This window comes from Acomys russatus, chromosome 1, assembly GCF_903995435.1.
Source record: "Acomys russatus chromosome 1, mAcoRus1.1, whole genome shotgun sequence".
Classification (NCBI taxonomy): Eukaryota; Metazoa; Chordata; class Mammalia; order Rodentia; family Muridae; genus Acomys; species Acomys russatus.
The window spans coordinates 65,359,978-65,379,243 of NC_067137.1; the positions used below are offsets into that span (position 1 = coordinate 65,359,978).

At 42.5% G+C, this 19,266-nt stretch overlaps 1 protein-coding gene across 13 annotated transcripts in view; it reads left to right on the forward strand.

Annotated features, from left to right (window-relative positions):
- Npas3 (neuronal PAS domain protein 3) overlaps nucleotides 1-19,266 on the forward strand; it is an 845,822-nt gene that overhangs the window by 763,827 nt on the left and 62,729 nt on the right. For all 13 annotated transcript variants that reach the window (XM_051146005.1, XM_051146022.1, XM_051146014.1 and 10 more), the window contains one exon: nucleotides 18,281-18,399. In XM_051146005.1, the coding sequence (XP_051001962.1) occupies nucleotides 18,281-18,399 (119 nt within the window). The remainder of the gene's footprint in view (nucleotides 1-18,280; nucleotides 18,400-19,266) is intronic.

Below are 19,266 nucleotides of genomic sequence, written 5' to 3' on the forward strand. Positions count from 1 at the left end.
CTTCAGTACACCAGCCCCTCACCCCACCCCCGGCTGGGCTGCCACTCCGGAATAGGCTCCCTTTACATATTCTTACATCCATATGTAATTCTGAGATTTGTAATTCATTCTTTTAAGCGGAGCCCAGCTACATTTCCATGTCACCCATTGTGTAAGGACAGCAGCATGACCCCTCAGTGATTCTTAAGCATAGGTTTCTGCAGAGGATTAGGTGACAAATGGCGGTCATATGGAGAGGTGAGGGTGCTAACAAAGTGGTGTGCCAGAGAAGATTTCTGAGCTAAACCATGGTGAGATTTACATAAATGTAGGGACTGACCAGTGACATACACAGTCTCTGTCTATTTTCTCCCAATCACGACAAATAAAAGTCACCAAGCAGAGTTCACCAGAAAACAGCGAGGAGCCCTAGAGTCCAGCCACACCCCCCTCTGCCGGCAGCTGCTGCCACTCAGTGCCCCCAACTCCCTGAAATCTCAACTGTTCAGAGGATGCCACACAGTTTCAGGAAGGTCTAGATAAGTAAGTGCCAGCCCTTTTAACACAAGCATGAGTAGGCAGAGTGACTATCATAGAATAATACATATTTCATCCAATCTAGAAAATAAAGGGAGCTAAACTCACCCTCAGTCTATTCCGTTTCCCTGCCAGAATCCCTGTGTGTTCTTTTCCACTTCCATATAGCAGACCTCAGCGATGCATCATGGCAGAGGTGCAGAAAGTTAAAGATTTCTAAGTAAATTACAATGAATAAATTAGATTCGGTTTTAAGGCATGCTACACAAGCAATAGCAGGGGTTTTGGAGTGTATGGTCATAGACAATGGGTCCTCTTTAAAATGGGGAAAAAAAATAAAAGTGCTTATCTCAAAGGGTGTTGTGACAACTAAATTAAATGTGTATGTAAACCGCCTGGCACTAATCCTAATCCCCTGTACCTCAAAGCTGGTATTCACACAACAAAATGGCTATTGAGAAAATTCTAGCCAATCACCCACTGTTTAGGTTTTAAATGATAGTCGTTGCCAATTTTGGAAATACCTGCCTTTGTGGTGATTGTGTGGTTTTTGAGGTAAGTGTCCAAATACATGTTAGTTCATGTGCTTTCAGTTGTCTGGGCCTAGGGAAGTTTACTGGGTTTTAGCATGTCCAGCCCCACCCCCGCGTCCAGCTTGTCAACACAAACGTGGCATGTGGCTGTGAAAACAGCACCCCCCTGCTCCTTCCGCTCTTCTTCTGCTTCTACTTCCTCAGCACGCCAACTTACCAACTTCTCATGTTGTATAATTTATTGCCACATGATCTGCATAAGTACAATGTATTTTTCTCACTCCTCTTAACCCTTTATGTTTATCTTTTTAGCCTTCTCTGTTTTCCCTCTCCATGCTCTTCCTTTTTTTTTTTTTTTTTTTTTTTTTTTTTTTTTTGTCCCATTAAATTCTCTACTCTTTTTTTTTTCTACATTTCCATTTTCTCATGTTATCTTTATTATTCCTCCTTTATCTGGCGAAACTATGGACTAGCTAAAATTCTCTTACCATCTTTATCAAGTTCACGATTGCTCTGTATTTCTGAGATGTATCAGGCAGCCTAGCAGTCAGTCATTTCTGTAATGCTTCTGTGGTACCACCCCAGGGACGGTGAAGTAGTGTGAATCCTGAGAACCAACCCTGCCATAGCATAGTTGACTGGTTTCTAGTGTTAGTCAGATCTGCACTTGACCTCATCACAGCGTGTCCTGCTCAGAACAAACTTAGATTCATCACACCTCACCCTCATGGGCATCTGACTACCCCAACAAGGGCTAGAGGTTAGGTAGTCCAGGTAACATTATGCACTTCATCTTGTGAGGTGATAGATGGGGGGAAAAGCCACATGATGGACCTACGACTATAGGTCTACACAGATTTCTCAATGTCATGAGTTCTGCCCAGCCCTCACACCACACGGCTGCTTTCCCTGTTTTGGTCCTGTCCAAAGATACCACTTTTTGGCGGGCGGGGGGTGGGGGGTGGGGGGGTTGGATTTATAGCTTTGGGAGCCAGATGACTACCAAGTATCACCATCCTTTATCAGTCTCTCATCCACCCAATGTTCTTTTAAAAAGATGTCAGGAATCAGCCTGCAGAGATGTTAGCATCACCGACTACAACCCTAAAACTAAAAGCTGCCACGCAGTAGGTCTTAGCCTATGCCAACCTACGTGATGTACATGGATTAGTTCACACATTTTACTCTAAAATGAACACATTAGAGTTGTGTGTGTGTGTGTATGTGTGTGTGTGTGTATGTGATGCATAGATGCACGTATATTGTTAGTGTGTTGAGGGGTGCAAGAAGGCCAGAGGTTGATGTTGAGTGTCTTCCTCTATCACTCTTGATGTATTTTTTGAGACAGGGTCTCTCACTGAGCCTAAAACTCCCCAATTCGTCTAGACTTCTACGTCCACAAGGCCCAGGGATCCTCCTGTCTCCACCCTAACACTAGAGGCGTGTGTCTGCCTTTTATGTAAATGCTGAGGGTCAAGATTGAACTATGCATGTTTGGGTGCAAGTACTTCACCAACTAGGCAGTCCGCCAGTCCTGAGTTCTTCAAAGAAACATATATGCTATCTCCTCCACCAAATATACTCAAACTGTCTTACGGAGAATGCATTAACCTATTGGAAAGAGAAAGAAGTAGGATCTTGTGGAGATTAAAATAAAATGGGAATGGAACCAATAAATCTGATTGCCAAGTTCTTCCTTCCTCTTTAACTGGTCACCAGGGTGTATAGCATTTGCCTTTCTGATGAACTGGCCTCAAACTAGTGTCGAGCTGGGGCCATTACAGAGATAAATCTCCACGTTGCAATCACTGTGTTGCTCTTTGCCCTTTGCTCTTTGCCTCCCTTCCACATGAAGGCACAATTTCCCCTCAAGCTGCAGGTGAAACTTCGCTGTAAAGTTCTCTTGTTTACCCACATCAGGTATCTGGCATAATCATTGGATCACTCCAGAGTCAGGGGGTGTTACAATGACAGGAAAATAAAGGAAAGTTCACACAGAAATTATCTCCATTAAAGAACCCCATTGTCAAATATAAACCCCCTAATAATAATAGTAATAATAATAATAGTAATAATAATAATAGTAATAATAATAATAGTAATAATAATAATAATAATAATAGAAGAAGAAGAGAGAAAGGCTGGCTTCTGAGTTCCTGGATGACTTTTCCTTTAGTTTTGAGTTCGTCTTCTCTGGAGCCTCCCAAGGGTATAAGCTATAATTTTAATTATGTCTTGGCATCTCCGTGAAGCAGATAGGCAGCTCAGGTAGTATTTATTACCTGTTAGGAAGGATACTTATGAATATGCTTCACAAATTCCAGCTACAGTGAACTGTGATGGGCCTTTTCAAGGACAGAAGGGTTGGGCTGAAACACATAAGAGAAAAGTTGCTCATTAAGGGAAGGCTTGTTATCCGGGAACGTATAATTAAGGTGATGGTCCCAGTGTCTGTGACAGCCAACACTCGGGTAGTTGTTTGATTGCTGCATGGGTCAGGGATCAGCTCCTGCTACAAGATGTAGGCACATTAGTGCGTTAGTGAACAGGTTAGGAAGTAAATTACAGCTGCCTTTCTGTAGCGCATTACTGTCGGTCTTCACTGTTTTGTTTTTACTGTACATCAGCAGGACTGTGGCTTCTGAAGACTGTGTGTGACAGGTTAGGCATTTTATCCTTTGAGTAAACAGTAATCATGGTGTGAAGAAAGTGGGGCATTGGAGATTTTTTTTTCTATTCTTTGAGAATTCCACTCTTCTTTTTAGTTTGCTCCAAGGGCTCATTGGGGATACATATATTAAGCCCTTTAAATAGTTCATAATAAATCTTTGTCTCAGGCTGATTCTGACAGTTTTTTAAAGAGTCTTTTAAGAGAGAATCCTCAATCATTTGTTAATCCATGGGGTGATCTTCAGACTTCAGGAAAAAAAAAATAACAGCCTGGACTCTTGGGTAGTGAAAATACAATGGTGGAAAAAATACATAAATATGGAAAATCCCAAGAATATCACCTTGCTGAGATTACATATTCTGCATGTGTCTAAATCCTTGCTCTCTTCCTCAACAAGCTAAAAGAGAAAGGAAAATAATTGTCAGAATAGCAAGGATTTGTATTGCTAATTTTATGGTTTTGGACTTACATGCATCTAAAATACCAGACTTCAAACTGTCTAGGAAAAAAAATATGCTTCTTAGAATAAATTCTTTTGATGGAAAGATCTTTTGTTCTTTCTTTTATAACCACCTCTGTCTCCTCCTCCTCCTCCTTCTTCCTCTCTCTCTCTCTCTCTCTCTCTCTCTCTCTCTCTCTCTCTCTCTCTCTCTCTCTCTCTGTATGTGTGTGTGTGTGTGTGTGTGTGTGTGTGTGTGTGTGTGTGTGTGTGTGTGTATACAGAGATAGAGAGAGCTATTTTGTCTGCTTGGGGAGCAACATTCTACTTTCAGAAGATGAACTGCAGATGCTGGTTGTCGGTATCCACAATAATGTTGAAGTTTCATAGGGTAAGACACAGCACCCGAATGGAGACCTCTAGATCTGCATCAACAATCTGTTTACATACTTTAACTTCTGCTATAATAGCTATGAGTTAGTTCACCAAGAACACTGACTATTCATAATTTTAAAACAGAACATGGATTTTGCATGTATGATTTTAACATGCAAAAGAAACATGTACGTTTGCCAGGTGAAAATGAGGCACTATTGTTTCTATTGTAAATAATGATCACTGATCATTACAATACTTATACACTAATGTAAATGATGAGCACTAATTATTATAACACTTATGTACTATTTGTACAGTGAATTCTAAACATCTTATAGTCTCTCTGCAGCAGAAAAGTACACTTGGTCTCAAGTGTCTCATGTGTAAATAACTGATCGTTCTGGGAAACTTCTCTAGGATTATTTAACTGTGCTTGTAACTGGAGTGGCTCACAAGGAACCTGAAGCACGGACGGCATTGCTTTGAGTAAAACAAGCAGACAGCCACCTTGGCAGGTCCATTTTCTCCATGTACATGATCTAAACCCATATATCAATTCCAATTTTTAGTTCTGAAAAATATCAGAACTTTTTACTAATGACAGAGAAATGGAGTTTGTTAGTAAGAAAAAAAAAAAAAGAATAAAATGGAGTAATGGGTGAAGGACAGCCCACGTTACAGATAGATTCATTCTCACGTAAGGTCAAATAATTGAAGATCTGGAAAAAGCGTAGCCATAAGTATGTGGAGCCCTGCAGTTGAGGGAATTAACCGCAAAACAGTTATAAAGAATGTGGTGGGAGCATTCAGCTCCGAAGCAACAGGGAATCCGTGGTAGCAGCTTTAAAAGGACTTATTTGACATCATAATATATACAGTTTAGCTTCAGAAGCCTATTTATATAAAGCTAAAGTATTGAGGGTAAGTATATATTTAGTTTAATTTCTTATATTAGATATATAAATTATAGGCATCCTTATAAAGCTCTATTTGAAGGGACCACTCTATCTTATAAAAAAGAAAAAATCGTTGTAATTAATATCAACAAATTTGCTTTGCCCCCAGTTTGAGAAAAGGCAGTTTTTACCTCCATTTCCCTCATGACCGGTGGCAATAGCCTTTATCTTTTTTAATTGAGGAGGAGAAGGCGATTCCATGGCAGGCCTAACTGCAAGCTATGTAAATGGACTCGTTAAAAAATGACTGCTTTTTTATCCCCACCACTTGGGAAGATTATGCATAGCCTTGAAGAAAATACACAAATGACCTAACGTGGAGTTCAGATATGGAAATTCTGCCCACACATACATTAGCAGGTGGAGACAATAATGGGGAGACCCTGACTCCCTCACAACAAAAGGAGAGCAATGTCTTGCAGAAGCCTGAAAGGCGCTAGCTAGCTCAAACGATGGAGCCCCTGGTCATCAAAACTTATTGGGATCACAGGACAGGAAAATTTGTTTAATTAAAGATGTTCAAAATAGATAGTCATTAGCAAAATAAGAGATGAAGATAATTATGGAGTTATCTCCAGCTTCTGGCTTCTCTGCATTATTACCAAGGAAAAATAATGCTACTAAGACTCTTCCCCAACAAATGACTCCCAACTCCTTATTGATAATAGATTTGATCTAGTACTTCTAACTACAAAACATCTCAAAAGTAACCATGTCAAGATGCTCTAGGGTACAGCCATGGTGTAATCCACACATTCCAGGCACATGGATCCTTTCTACAGGATAAGTAAATTAGCAGAAGATGCCATTCTAGGAGTGATGAAGAGGCCTGGCAGCCCCAATGGACGTGCGCGCGCGCGCACACACACACGTATACCATTGTGCTAGGCCTCGTCCTTGAGAGGAGAGATGTGGAAAAAGCCCTCATAGCAAGTTGCACTCAAATCCTAATCTGGGCACTAAACATTTGCTCCGTTGTGGAAACGAATGGAGCCTGAGCCTGTCTTCTAAGCCCCTCCATTCATGTCCCCACTGAGCCACCACGGCAGTCATCCAAAACCTTCTTCTAGGCAAGAGTCGCCCAACTAGCAAATGCAAATACGGGATTACCTGTTCAAATAGAAATATATGCGATTTTGGATCATATTTTTTTTAAGTCACTCATTGTTTATCCAAAATCGAAATTAATATGGTGCCCAGAATTTTCTCTAGAAATGCTAATTAGAAGCAAACTCTGTAGTCACCTCCACCAGCCTCCCACAAGCCCCATTCCTCTTAGCCCTCGCTGAGCCCACTCCACGAACCACAACAATGTTCTGGCTAGCTCAGTTCAGTCCTTCTTATACATAAAGAGGAGCGGGCATCATATTTTCTTTCTGATGCCATTTCCATACCAACGTGCCTGACTTGTAAAAGCTTTAAAACTTCCTCTTCAAAAAAAAAAAAAAAAAAAAAAAAAAAAAAAAAAAAGCAATGGGCTGGAGAGATGGCCCAGAAGTTAGAAGGGACCACGGATTACATTCCTGGCACCGATATCGGGCAGCTCACCAACACCCGTAACTCCAGTTGCAAGGGATTCTGTGCCCTCTTCCAGACTCCTCAGGTACCAAGCCCCAACATGGTGCACACACATGTATGCAGGTATTCACAAATACACATTAAATGAACATTAAACAACAACAGCCACCCGTTCCCTTCCTGTTCTTAGTGCAGCTATCTGTCAACATCCATATCCTTCACTGACCCTTTTCAGAGGCACCAGCTCACGGTCTACATACCTCCGGCCACAAGATGGCAGCATACCAGAATCAGAGTTCATGGTGGGAACTAGTGAGCAAGTACAAAGCTCCTTGACCTGAAGAATTCTTGACTTTCCTTGAGTTTGAACATTCACCGTGCTTCATTTTCAAAATTAAAAATAAACAAACAGACAAAAACTATTAAGAGAGAAGTGGAGGAAAAACATACACGTAATTCTTAAACTATGGCAGTATAAATAAACATCATAAGCTAAGCAGGAGAAAACAGCAAATAAATAGAGATTGTCAAGAAATATGTCAAAGTTAATAACCTTAATATACTCAAGGATCTCATTCAAACAAAACCAAAATACTAAAAGCCCAATTAGAAACTAGGGAACACAAATATATGATTTAACAAAAACATTCAAATGGCCAATAACTATACATTAAAACATAATTCATCCTCCTAAAAATAGAAATGTAAATTAAACACATAAGATGCTTTTGTGTATGGCTTATCAGCAATAAGTATCTTTCTCTATATCTCTCTCATCTGTTTTTTGTTTTTGTTTTTAATCAAATAAGAACACATATTTGGAGATGGCTGTCACAATAAACAGCATCAAACATGGCTGACAAGCATCTCGAGTGGCACAGGACAACTTCTCAGACAACCAGTTTGTCTAGACATATTAAGAGCCGTAAAGAAATCAGTTCCTGCCCTTTAGATTAATAGGATCCTTTCAAGGGATCTACCCTGAGAAATGACAGCAAAGCTGTAATATTAATGTTGAAGAAATATTACATAATCACTAAAAATGGTGTGTTTGAAAGTGATGTAATGGCAAGAACAGATGAAGGTACTTTAATGTTCTTTTAAAATGTTTGCTTTAAAGCTGGTCCCTAGAGCCCCCAGTCTCCATTTGCTCTCCTAACGTCTAATAATATGAAAACCATTACTACACAGAACTCTAGAACAATTGCAGAGGCTCTGTCTCTGTCTCTGTCCCTGTCTGTCTGTCTGTCTGTCTGTCTGTCTCTCTCTCTCTCTCTCTCTCTCTCTCTCTCTCTCTCTCTCTCTCTCTCTCTCTCTCTCTCTCTCTCTCTCTCTCTCTCTCTCTCTCTCTCTCTCTCTCTCTCTCTCTCTCTCTGTAAGCCAGGCTAGTCCCCAGCTTGTAGCAATTCTTCTACCTTAGTTACTACACAAAGTATTTATTTCCTATTGATACTAGTTCGTTTCCCAAAATGTCCATCAAAACCTCTTCACCCTACTTCTTCAAACTCTCAACGGCCTTTACTTGATGGATAGTGTGATTTACAGTGTTGTCAAAGCCATCCTAGCTTTCCCTTCTAGATTTTTCTCTCCCGCCCCCGCCCCCCCCCCCACTTCACTTGCTTTTCTCTTTCTCCATATCAGAAGTACTCTTCTTTCTCTGTAATGATTTCATATCCTTTTCAGCTGGGCACTTCCAATGCACACAACTCTAAGCTCCAGGGGCATAATCAGGACATGTGCTTAGGACCCTTATTTTTAACACCAAACATCACCGAGGAGAGAATATTGCTTAAGTCGGTCCTTCCCCACTCTTTCTGTGGAAGCTGCTTTCTCAGGATATCCAGTGGGAACACGAAGAGCAGTTGAGTCATGTCATGTCCACTAGCTCTTCCCTTGCTTCCAGCCCAGGGAGACAGCTGAAGACAAGTACTTCATCCTAACTCTCAGCAAATACTCAAAAGTAGTACACCTAAGATGTCAGCTGCATATAAAATATATGTACTATATGAGACTGATCATATCCCCACTATTAGAGTCATTTAATAACTAATGTAACTGAAAATAGTAGTGAGATATAATAAAATACTTGGTGTGTGCATATATGTATTTAAAATGTTAATATTGCCTTTGTGGAGCTACATGATAAGCAAAGGCAAAATATTCCAGAGCAAGGAAGACCTTTGAAAACCTAAACGCACACTCTCAACCCACTTGCTTGGGAGGGGAGTGCTACCCTGTCTGCCTAACTTTGCATCTGGTGAGATGAAGCTGCTCCCATCTCGCAGCACTGTTGTAGTTACCAGCCTTAGAGCAAGGAAAGGCAAAGTGCAGTGGGGTGTCTGTCACTGCCTTTGTATAGGCTCCTCTAGATGCCTCCATTTTCAAATATAGAACCTGAACAACATCTGCGCCTGAGCTGGAGACTTGGCCAGAATGCTAAGGAGATAAACATGGTGGTTCAACTGGATACTGGTTACCAGTTACTACCATCCCATGAGCCGGCTGCACAGAAGATTCATGTATATAAAATAGTATATTAAAGTAAACTTACAAAAGCAAAGAGCAATCACTGCAACTATAATTTTTTCTTCTTCTTTGGGATTCTAATTTTAAAAGCATTAAAGGAGACAGCTGCTCATGCTGTGATATGCGCTAAACAGCCTGAAGGATGAAAAAAATATATTTGTAGCTCATAATAACTATTGACCTTTCTGATATACAATGTTCCCTGTGTTAGCTATTCGGTTCTATCAACAGTGAAGATTGAACATGACTTTTTAATAGAAAACATGGGGTTTGAGCTGCCTTCACAGAGGTGTTTATGTACTATTTTGTACCGTACTACAAAGCCTGGGTCCACATGCCCTTTGTCTGGTATCATATGTTCCTTAAAAAAAAAAAAAAAAGGAGAACAGAGAAGAAAATGTAGAGAAAAGGAAGGAAATAAATGAATGAAAGAGAAAAAGAAAAAACAAGCCTCATGCCGTGGAGGATTTTTTTCTAGGAAGGATTGGCTCATAACCCCTTTATGCTGGTGATAAAAGCATTGCCACACTCGATCCCGTGCACAGTATTCGTGATGGAATCCACGCTGTGTCCTGGGAGGACATACTATGTTTTTTCTTCCAGAATAGATCCCTCAAGTGGCAACATTTATAGGAAGTTTCCAGGAAGATTTAGAACACTGGTTTATATTATTCGTACCGTGTGTCCTTTGGCACACACAGCAGCTGCAGCGTGGGCCACAGTGGCTCTCATGTTCTCTCCGAGGTGATCTTAACAATACCTGGCATTCCCCCTTGAACACTCCTGCTCAGCAGTTGTACAAAGAAACGCCCACTGCTAGCAGCTTGTCTCAGACACTGTGTATATTTTCCCAGACTGGTATCATCCAAACATCAACTGGTAGCAGTGCAGCTGCCACACTCCCTCTCCCTCAGAGGACAGCCTCAAGCAGGCACAAGGAATCTGAAAAGCAACCCAACGTTAGGACCCCGTCCCCAGGCAGGCTGGAGAGTGCCAGGGTCCTGACAGGTGGCAAGGGTTGGCAGGCTATTAGCCTCAGTCTCTCAGTTTCTCTCTCAGTCTATCTGCCTCCCTGCTCTCCTCTCTTCTCTCCTCTCTTTCCAGTCTCTCTCAGTCTCTCTCTCCTCCCTCCTTCTCTCACTCCCTCTTAGATTACTTCTAATGTTACTTTGAAAAGAGTTTATTGCATCCTTGGTGAACCACAGTCACTTTGCAGCTTTGCTCTGGAGTTGCAATTAATGGATTCACAAGTTTCTAAACAAAGCTGCAGACTCATGTGAGGCAGCCCAGGAAGCAGCCCCAGTGAGATTGAAATAAATGGGACTTGCTTTAACCCAATCCAGAGCAAGCACCCAAGTGGACATTAAGATCACTGAGTCAGAGGATACCTACCACAGCCCTGCAGAACACCCTCTGCCGTACCACCAGAGCCACCGATATCATTGACCCTGAGGGCTGTGTCCTGGGACATGGCAAAGGCAGGTCCATGGGATGAAAACCAACTTTTGAAAGACAGGTAACAAAATACTCTCCACTTGGGGATATGGCCAGCCCCCCATTACTACCAAAATTTCTGTAGAGATGAGCATGGGGAGAAGAGTCAGAGACCCCTTCCCCTCAGAGTGTTCGGGTTTATATACCTGAGCTTGGAAGAATGGCAAAGGCCAAGTGGAAAAGAAAGCAGCTGAATGTCACCCTCTCTCAGCGTGAGGAACCTGGAGGGGTGAGCAGAGCGGGAAAGACAGAGAGGAGCAGCAGAAGGCAGTCCCACTTTAGGACATGTCATAGTCACGGTCCTGCTGCCTAGAACCTTTTGAAAATTACCAACTTCAAAAAGTTAAGTCCTTGAACGTATGGGCCCCTCCTCGTTAGATCGATGCTGCAATGCATAGCCCCCACACATGCGAGTTTGCCAGCTCCCGCTCACTGGCAAGCATTCCTTCCCTCCACTGCGCAAGTGTAACCCGTGCCATGCTTGTCCAGCATCACAGCAAAGCTAGGATTTTCTCAGAAAGCTTTGACGTGGAGCGCATAGCTCCCGTGAATGCAGATCCCCCTGAACCTTGGTAGCTCTGAGGCAAAGCTGCCTTGTGTGGCTCCTGGGAGTTAGGAGCCAAGGAACACCTTATACCCACATGGCAGAAGCCAGAACACAATCATCTGCAGGCTCCCCAGGGCTTCATGGTCCACTCCCAAGGTTGTTAATGTGACTGTTGCTACACTGGCCTCTCCACAGAACTGTCTGAGTTTGTCATAGCATCTCGCCATGACCCAATAGAGGCCATGGACGGACCAACCAGTCACACACTATCCACTCCTCCATATTGCTGTTTATTAGAGTCACCAGGTCCAATCCACAGGGACAAGAAGTGGCTTACAACTCTCACAGACTTCACCTGGAATAAATATAAACTCCACCACGACAATTTTATGATTTTAAAAGATTCATGCTTGGCCTGCCATTCGTACAGTAGGTTGGGAAGATTTTATAAGTTAGTATTTAATGAATATTTGCTACTGAATATATATGCATATATATTTACTCAGCCTTATAAATGAATATGTAGCATAGCCAAAGTAATGATTACATACACACACACATACACACATACACACACACACACATACACACACACACTGAACTACACTGGGTGTCATAAGGGATCAAGGTTAGACTTGTGTCTGCCATGCTGCCTTCCACTATGTAGGATGAGATGAAATAGAGATTAAAAAGTATATTAGTAATTAAGAAATGCATGTTGCTAACATCATGGTCTTTAGAGTCAGATAAATATTTGTTGTGTCTGTGCTCTGCCACCAGCTGCCTGGGATATCTTCGTAACATACTGATGTTTTAATATAAAAAACATTTATTGTTCTTACTAGTCAATATGGGCTAATGGTTCTGCAGTTAAAAAAAAAAAATCCACAGTTAGAGCAACGCTTTACATCCAAGGAAGGGAGCCCTCCACATCCTTGCCTAAACTCAGCCAACACCTGAACTGGTAGCACTCACTGTGGGAAAGGACAGAGAGGGCACAACACCAGGACTGGGGGCTGAAAATGACATTTTTATGGCATCTCATTGTCTGCAACCAGACACATGAGCATCAACTCCAAGTAGCTTTGAACATACAGTTTTTCCTCAAGTGATGGAAAGGTTTTTAATGTTTTAATGCTTTAAAATTATTAATGCACATTAATTGCTTACATGTCATTCCCACATGACATCTCATATTTGTCCTCCTTAATGTCTCCTCCCTCCTCCTCTTAGTTCTCTGACCCTCTTCCTCTGCTACTTGAAGGAGAAACTTTTGGAAAAATAGACAAAAGTTGCCGAAATTCCATGTAAACACTCACAACCAAATGCTCTGGAATATAACTGCTTCTTAGCAACCTGACAGCATGCACCCGTGAAGCAATTTGACTTCACCAAAAGACTTGAAGAATGAGATATTGTCTGTGTCTGCTTGAGATAATTTTGGATGTTTGCACGCTGGTTTGTCTAAGAATACCTTAAAAACGTCTGGAAAGATTTGTTTTGGCGAGGAGGTCAGAATAAGAATACATGCTCTCACCGTACTCACAGGCTCTGAGCAGCACTCAACCAAACTGCTGGTGAAAATACTTTTTCTTTTTCTTTTTTGACTCTGCTTAGCTTCTGAGATTAATCAAGATAGGCAAGTTCAGGGTAGTATGGCTGCAGATGAAAATATTTTTTTAATTGTACCTGTATGAACCTTTTCCATGGATGCTGAACTCATGCACACACACTCCATGGATGCTGAACTCATGCACACGCACTCCATGGACGCTGAACTCATGCACACACACCTCATGGATGCTGAACTCATGCACACGCACTCCATGGAGGCTGAACTCATGTACACACACCCCATGGATGCTGAACTCATGCACACACACCCCATGGATGCTGAACTCATGCACACACACCCCATGGATGCTGAACTCATGCACATATGCTCCATGGATGCTGAACTCATGCACACGCACTCCATGGAGGCTGAACTCATGCACACGCACTCCATGGAGGCTGAACTCATGCATACGCACTCCATGGAGGCTGAATTCATGCACACACACACTCCATGGATACTGAACTCATACACATACACTCTATGGATGCTGAACTCATGCTTACACACCCCATGGATGCTGAACTCATGCACACACACTCCATGGACACTGAACTCATGCACACACACTCCATGGAGGCTGAACTCATGCACACACACTCCATGGAGGCTGAACTCATGCACACACACTCCATGGAGGCTGAACTCATGCACACGCACTCCATGGAGGCTGAACTCATGCACACACACCCCATGGAGGCTGAACTCATGCACACACACCCCATGGAGGCTGAGCTCATGCACACACACTCCATGGATGCTGAACTCATGCACACGCACTCCATGGAGGCTGAACTCATGCACACACACCCCATGGAGGCTAAACTCATGCACACACACCCCATGGAGGCTGAGCTCATGCACACACACCCCATGGATGATGAACTCATGCACACACACTCCATGGACCCTAAACTCATGCACACACACCCCATGGATGCTGAACTCATGCACACGCACTCCATGGAGGCTGAACTCATGCACACACACTCCATGGAGGCTGAATTCATGCACACACACACTCCATGGAGGCTGAATTCATGCACACACACACTCCATGGATACTGAACTCATGCACATACACTCTATGGATGCTGAACTCATGCCCACACACCCCATGGATGCTGAACTCATGCACACGCACTCCATGGAGGCTGAACTCATGCTTACACACCCCATGGAGGCTGAACTCATGCACACACCCCCCATGGAGGCTAAACTCATGCACACACACCCCATGGAGGCTGAGCTCATGCACACACACCCCATGGATGATGAACTCATGCACACGCACCCCATGGATGCTGAACTCATGCACACACACTCCATGGATGCTGAACTCATGCACACACACTCCATGGATGCTGAACTCATGCACACACACTCCATGGATGCTGAACTCATGTACACACACTCCATGGATGCTGAATTCACACACACATGGGATTTTTTTTTTTTTCAAAAATTGAAACTCCTGAGATTTAGAAGAAAAAGTAGTGTATATATCTATATTTGTATTCAGCTTTTTATCATGGTGGTCTTGTTTTTATAGTTTTATCTTTCAGTTTATATTTCATGGGCCAAACGTGGACATGACTCAGATCTGACCACTCAGTGAGGCTTTCCCATAGATCTGCCTTGTTAGAACTGCCTGGAATCCCAAACTTATTAGGGCATGAGGCAGTAGTGGCCAGTCTCTAAAAGTTTACAGGAAAGCATTCCACATTTAGAAAGTACTCTAAAATATTTCTTAGACATAAGATGGAGCCATTGTGTCTGGAGAACACAGGTCTCAAGCTGACTTCTCTCACCACTCCATCCCTCCCTCCAGTCCTTCCTTTCTTCAGCAGCACATTCTGAACAAGAGCCCAGCCACTGTGCCTCCTTCCTCCCCCCAATACAGCCTTCCTCCTACTGTGATTCTCACCTCATTCACTCAAAAAGCTGCTGTTTTGAGGTGGTTGTCCTTGCCTGTCACACTGCAGATAAAAGCCCCTTTTCACAGGAGAGACACCAGTGTCACAGTTGCCATAAACCAATCATATTTGCCCACATTATCCCGTAGGAAGCACGGCCATGGTGGGTGTGCTTTGAATAAGTTCGTCACCTGTCCCATTGAAAGGTCCCACACAGCAGTTAAAAGTGAAAGTCACTATCAGGAATCAGGCCCTGATAGATTGCCTCCCACCTCCACACACCTCTCATTGACTCCTTGGTCCCCTTGCTCTTGAAATAAAGTATGATGGTTAATTTAGATTCCAACTCTCAGCTTCAGTGGGGCGGAACCTGACCTTAGCATGCCTTTCGCACCAGTTCTCCCCAGTGTAATTAACATTACCCTGCATGTTTAGGCAATTACTACTGTAACATGAGGCAGGATGCTGTACTCCTGTCTCAGCCAGAACAGGACACGGTGTTTGGCTCCACAGCTCATGCGAAGCTGTGTTTTCACCCAGCTGGAAGCCCCCTCACTGTGATCTCTCCTCTACATCTTAAGTGTTTCGCTGTGTAGTTGTGTTCTGAAAGCAGCAAGTCTCTCGGCACGCCTGAATTACCTTCCCTTCTGCAGTGAGGTGATTCCTTCCTGACTGGGTGTGGCTACCCAGAACCCTTCCCCGTAAAAGTCCTAAAAACGTATTTCTCTTCTCTGAGGAATTTCTTTATTCCCCACCCCACCCCACCCCCCTCTGCTATTGCAAACACAATCTTGCTGAACAGAGTTAAATTTTTAAAAGCCGAGCTTGTGGTATGGATTCTGATGGCTTTGCGTTAGTTCAAGCCTCTGAGGACCAGTGTCAATAAATGTGAAAGGGACAACAGCAGATTGGCATACTTTTCCATTTCCAACAGGATGAAAAACTGCTATAAATTAAGTCTAACCTTAAATGTATAATCTGTCCTTGGGAGAAAAGGAAAAAAAAAAAAAAAGGTTATAGCATCTTCAAGCTCTCGGCATCCCTTACGAGGAAAAAAAAATTGGTTCTAAGGGTCTCTGATCTTGTGTTTTAGTAAAATAGAACTGCACGGCTGACTGACAGTTCTGATCTAAAGCATTTACGTTTAAGTTTTGATCTCTCTGCTTTTGATTAAAACTAATGAGCTCATTTAATTCAAAATGGGAATCTCTGATAAGAGAAATAAGGTTGATATGATTGGATTAGAGGGGCAAATTAAACTCTTAGAGCAGGAGTTTGTGCTTATATAGTGTATTAAAAAGCTGTTGGCGTATTATGGCGTGTTAGATGATGAGAAAAATTTCATAGTAATTCATATTTAATCAGAAGAAATGAAAGTACTAAATATAACATGGCGCTGCTTTTCCCTCGAGTGATAAAAAGCTGTACATTTAAAATGACATCAGACTCATGCTCTCTAAAACAAAAAAAAAAGAAGGCCTTGAGAGAGATGCATAGGAAAGGGCAGTGGGCTGACGTCCCTTACCCCAGAGTAGAAATGCTGCAAATGTAGGAAACTGAGACTTACTATGGTGTGACCGACACAAGAAAATCCCTGGAGCACAGGAGCACGGTTCCTGTTATTAGAGTAGCTCATATTCTCCTGTCACCTGAGTGTCACACTTACTATGCAAATAGCATGTCACAATTTGACGCTTTTCCAATTTTTAATATCTTTTAATAGTTTTTTCCCTGTAATTCTTACACCTTGTTTCTTTCTTCCTTTCTGTCTTTTCTTTTCTTTTTTGTTTGTTTTTGGTTTTGTCCCTTGAGACAGGGTCTCACTATGTAGGTTTGGCTAGCCTGAAACTCAATATGTGATCAGGCTGGCTTTCAACACGTAGAAATCTGCCTGTCTCTGCCTCCCAGGATTCAAGGTGTGAACCACAATTCCCAGCCTCTTACAGCTCTTTATTACATGTACTTTTTCACCTCTTTTCCATTTTTTTAAATGAGAAATTAGTGTTAGATTAAAGCTAGTCAAAAACAGATCCAGTTTGTTGATGGACTTTGTTATTTTTAACTTTCAGATAAGAAAAAAATTAATATCTAAGGAGACTAAAATTAGGATATCTGTTAGTATAAAATCTCCAAATTTAATTTATTTTCAGAAAAATACTTCAGTTTATAAGATCTCCTTAAAACTTTTTTAAAAAGAAAATTGACTTACTTTGTCCTCTGGCCTGCCTGCCTGCTTGCATAAAGGTCTTACTTAGCTCAGCCTACGGCCAGCCGCCACTTGAGTCACACAGGTAAAAATATATTCTACCCAGTATGAAAGCACTTAACAGGAAAGAGTAACTACTTTGTTTAAGATAGAAAATGTCTTGTATTAAAAATTGACAAGTAGAGGGACTAAAAAGATGGCTCAGCAGTTAAGAGCCGGTCTTGCTCTTGCAGAGGACCAGGGGTCACTTCCCAGCACCCACAGCGTGCCAGCAACTCCAGCCCCAGGAGATCATTGCTCTCTTCGGGCCTCTGTGGTTACCTGTACTAACATGCATAGCCCCACACAAACACACAGAACTTAAAATAAAATAAACAGTTAAAAATAAAAATCCAGACTCTACTGTCTGGCTGATAAGTGGGGTCAATGAGCCACTGTGATGAGAAGTTGATACCTGGGTAGTTTTTCTTTCTCTCTGCCTGTACACACCATTCTAGAAGGCTCCGTGCTGCCTGTTCACAGTGAAAAGAATCAATGAGAAGGGTGTAGGGAGAACAAAGCTCAGAGTCTCTGTCCCTGTCGCCACAGCATCTCTGCCTATACCTGGTTCTTACTGTCTACACTGGGCCCTTCCCTCTCAAAGCATGGCTTTCTGTGCACACCAGCCAGCCCTCAAAAGAAGCTGCAATTACTTACTCTCAGACCCCACTTAGGGAGCTGCAGCAAATTAAAAGACCTGAAAAGCTCTTGCTAGAAACTGGAAAGGAGTTTCTTTAGACGCTTGAATTTTTCTTTTTTATTTTCTGCAAAGTAAACATTCTCTAAATGAGGTAAATTGATTACAACACTCTTAGCACCCACCAGTCATTTATTTTTAGTGAACTCAAGGGCTGCACCTGAGCAACAGCTCCAGGGAGCTGTGTACAGATCTCAATCATGTGTGTCTGTGTTTTTCTATTCCTCAGTGGAGACAACCAGCCCCAGCCTGCTAACCGCGGACAACACCCTTGAGCGCTCCTTTTTCATCCGAATGAAATCCACCCTGACCAAACGCGGAGTACACATCAAGTCATCAGGATATAAGGTAAGCTGGGTGTGGGGAGGGAACGTGTCCAATCCTCCGAGGTGATTCACATTGAGTTTTCCAACTGCATTGGGTCCATATAATTAACACATGGGACCTTGAGTGTTGCACAGCATAGGCTCCCAAGCCATTTTTCTCTCTCAGCGGAGACATGTTTATACTCCCTCCTTATCACTTTGGATGTTACTGGTGCACCAACTGCCCAAGCTCATGTCTTTTCTTAAAACCACTAGTTATTAATATGCCAAGTGCTTCAGCACCTGTAGAAATTCACACTGGAGAAGAAGGAGGGGCGATGTCCTCTCGGTCCTGCAGACAAAGGCTCTAGAGTGGCTGCTATGAGAACCCCTCTTTTCTCGTGTTCCCCTTAAAACATCCCCTTTCTCTGAAATGACTATCTCAGTCAATAACGTTATCACCTAGATTTTTACATGCCAATTAAAAAAAACCAAGTTGGGGGGTTGGGGAGACAGCAGAGTGGTCACTGTGCAAGCATGAGGAGGCTAAGTTTGGATTCCCAGCACCTACATAAAAAGCCAAGCTGAGTGACACGGAGGAGGGTAGGGACGACAGGATCACTGGGGCTCGTGGTCCAGCTCTGACTAGCACAATGAGTAGACTCCCCTGGGGCCACAGGCAGTAGATTTATCAAGCTCTAGGCTCAGTGAAAGACTATCTCAAGAAATAAGATGGAGAGCAATTGAGGCAGATGCCCACACACGCTCATACACATAAGGAAGATGAATCTTAGAAGCCTTCATTTTGAAGTTTCAATTCTTGGACATTAGTCATACTTTAGCATCCATGGAATACTGAAAACTAATATATATATATATACATATATATATATGTATATATATATATATA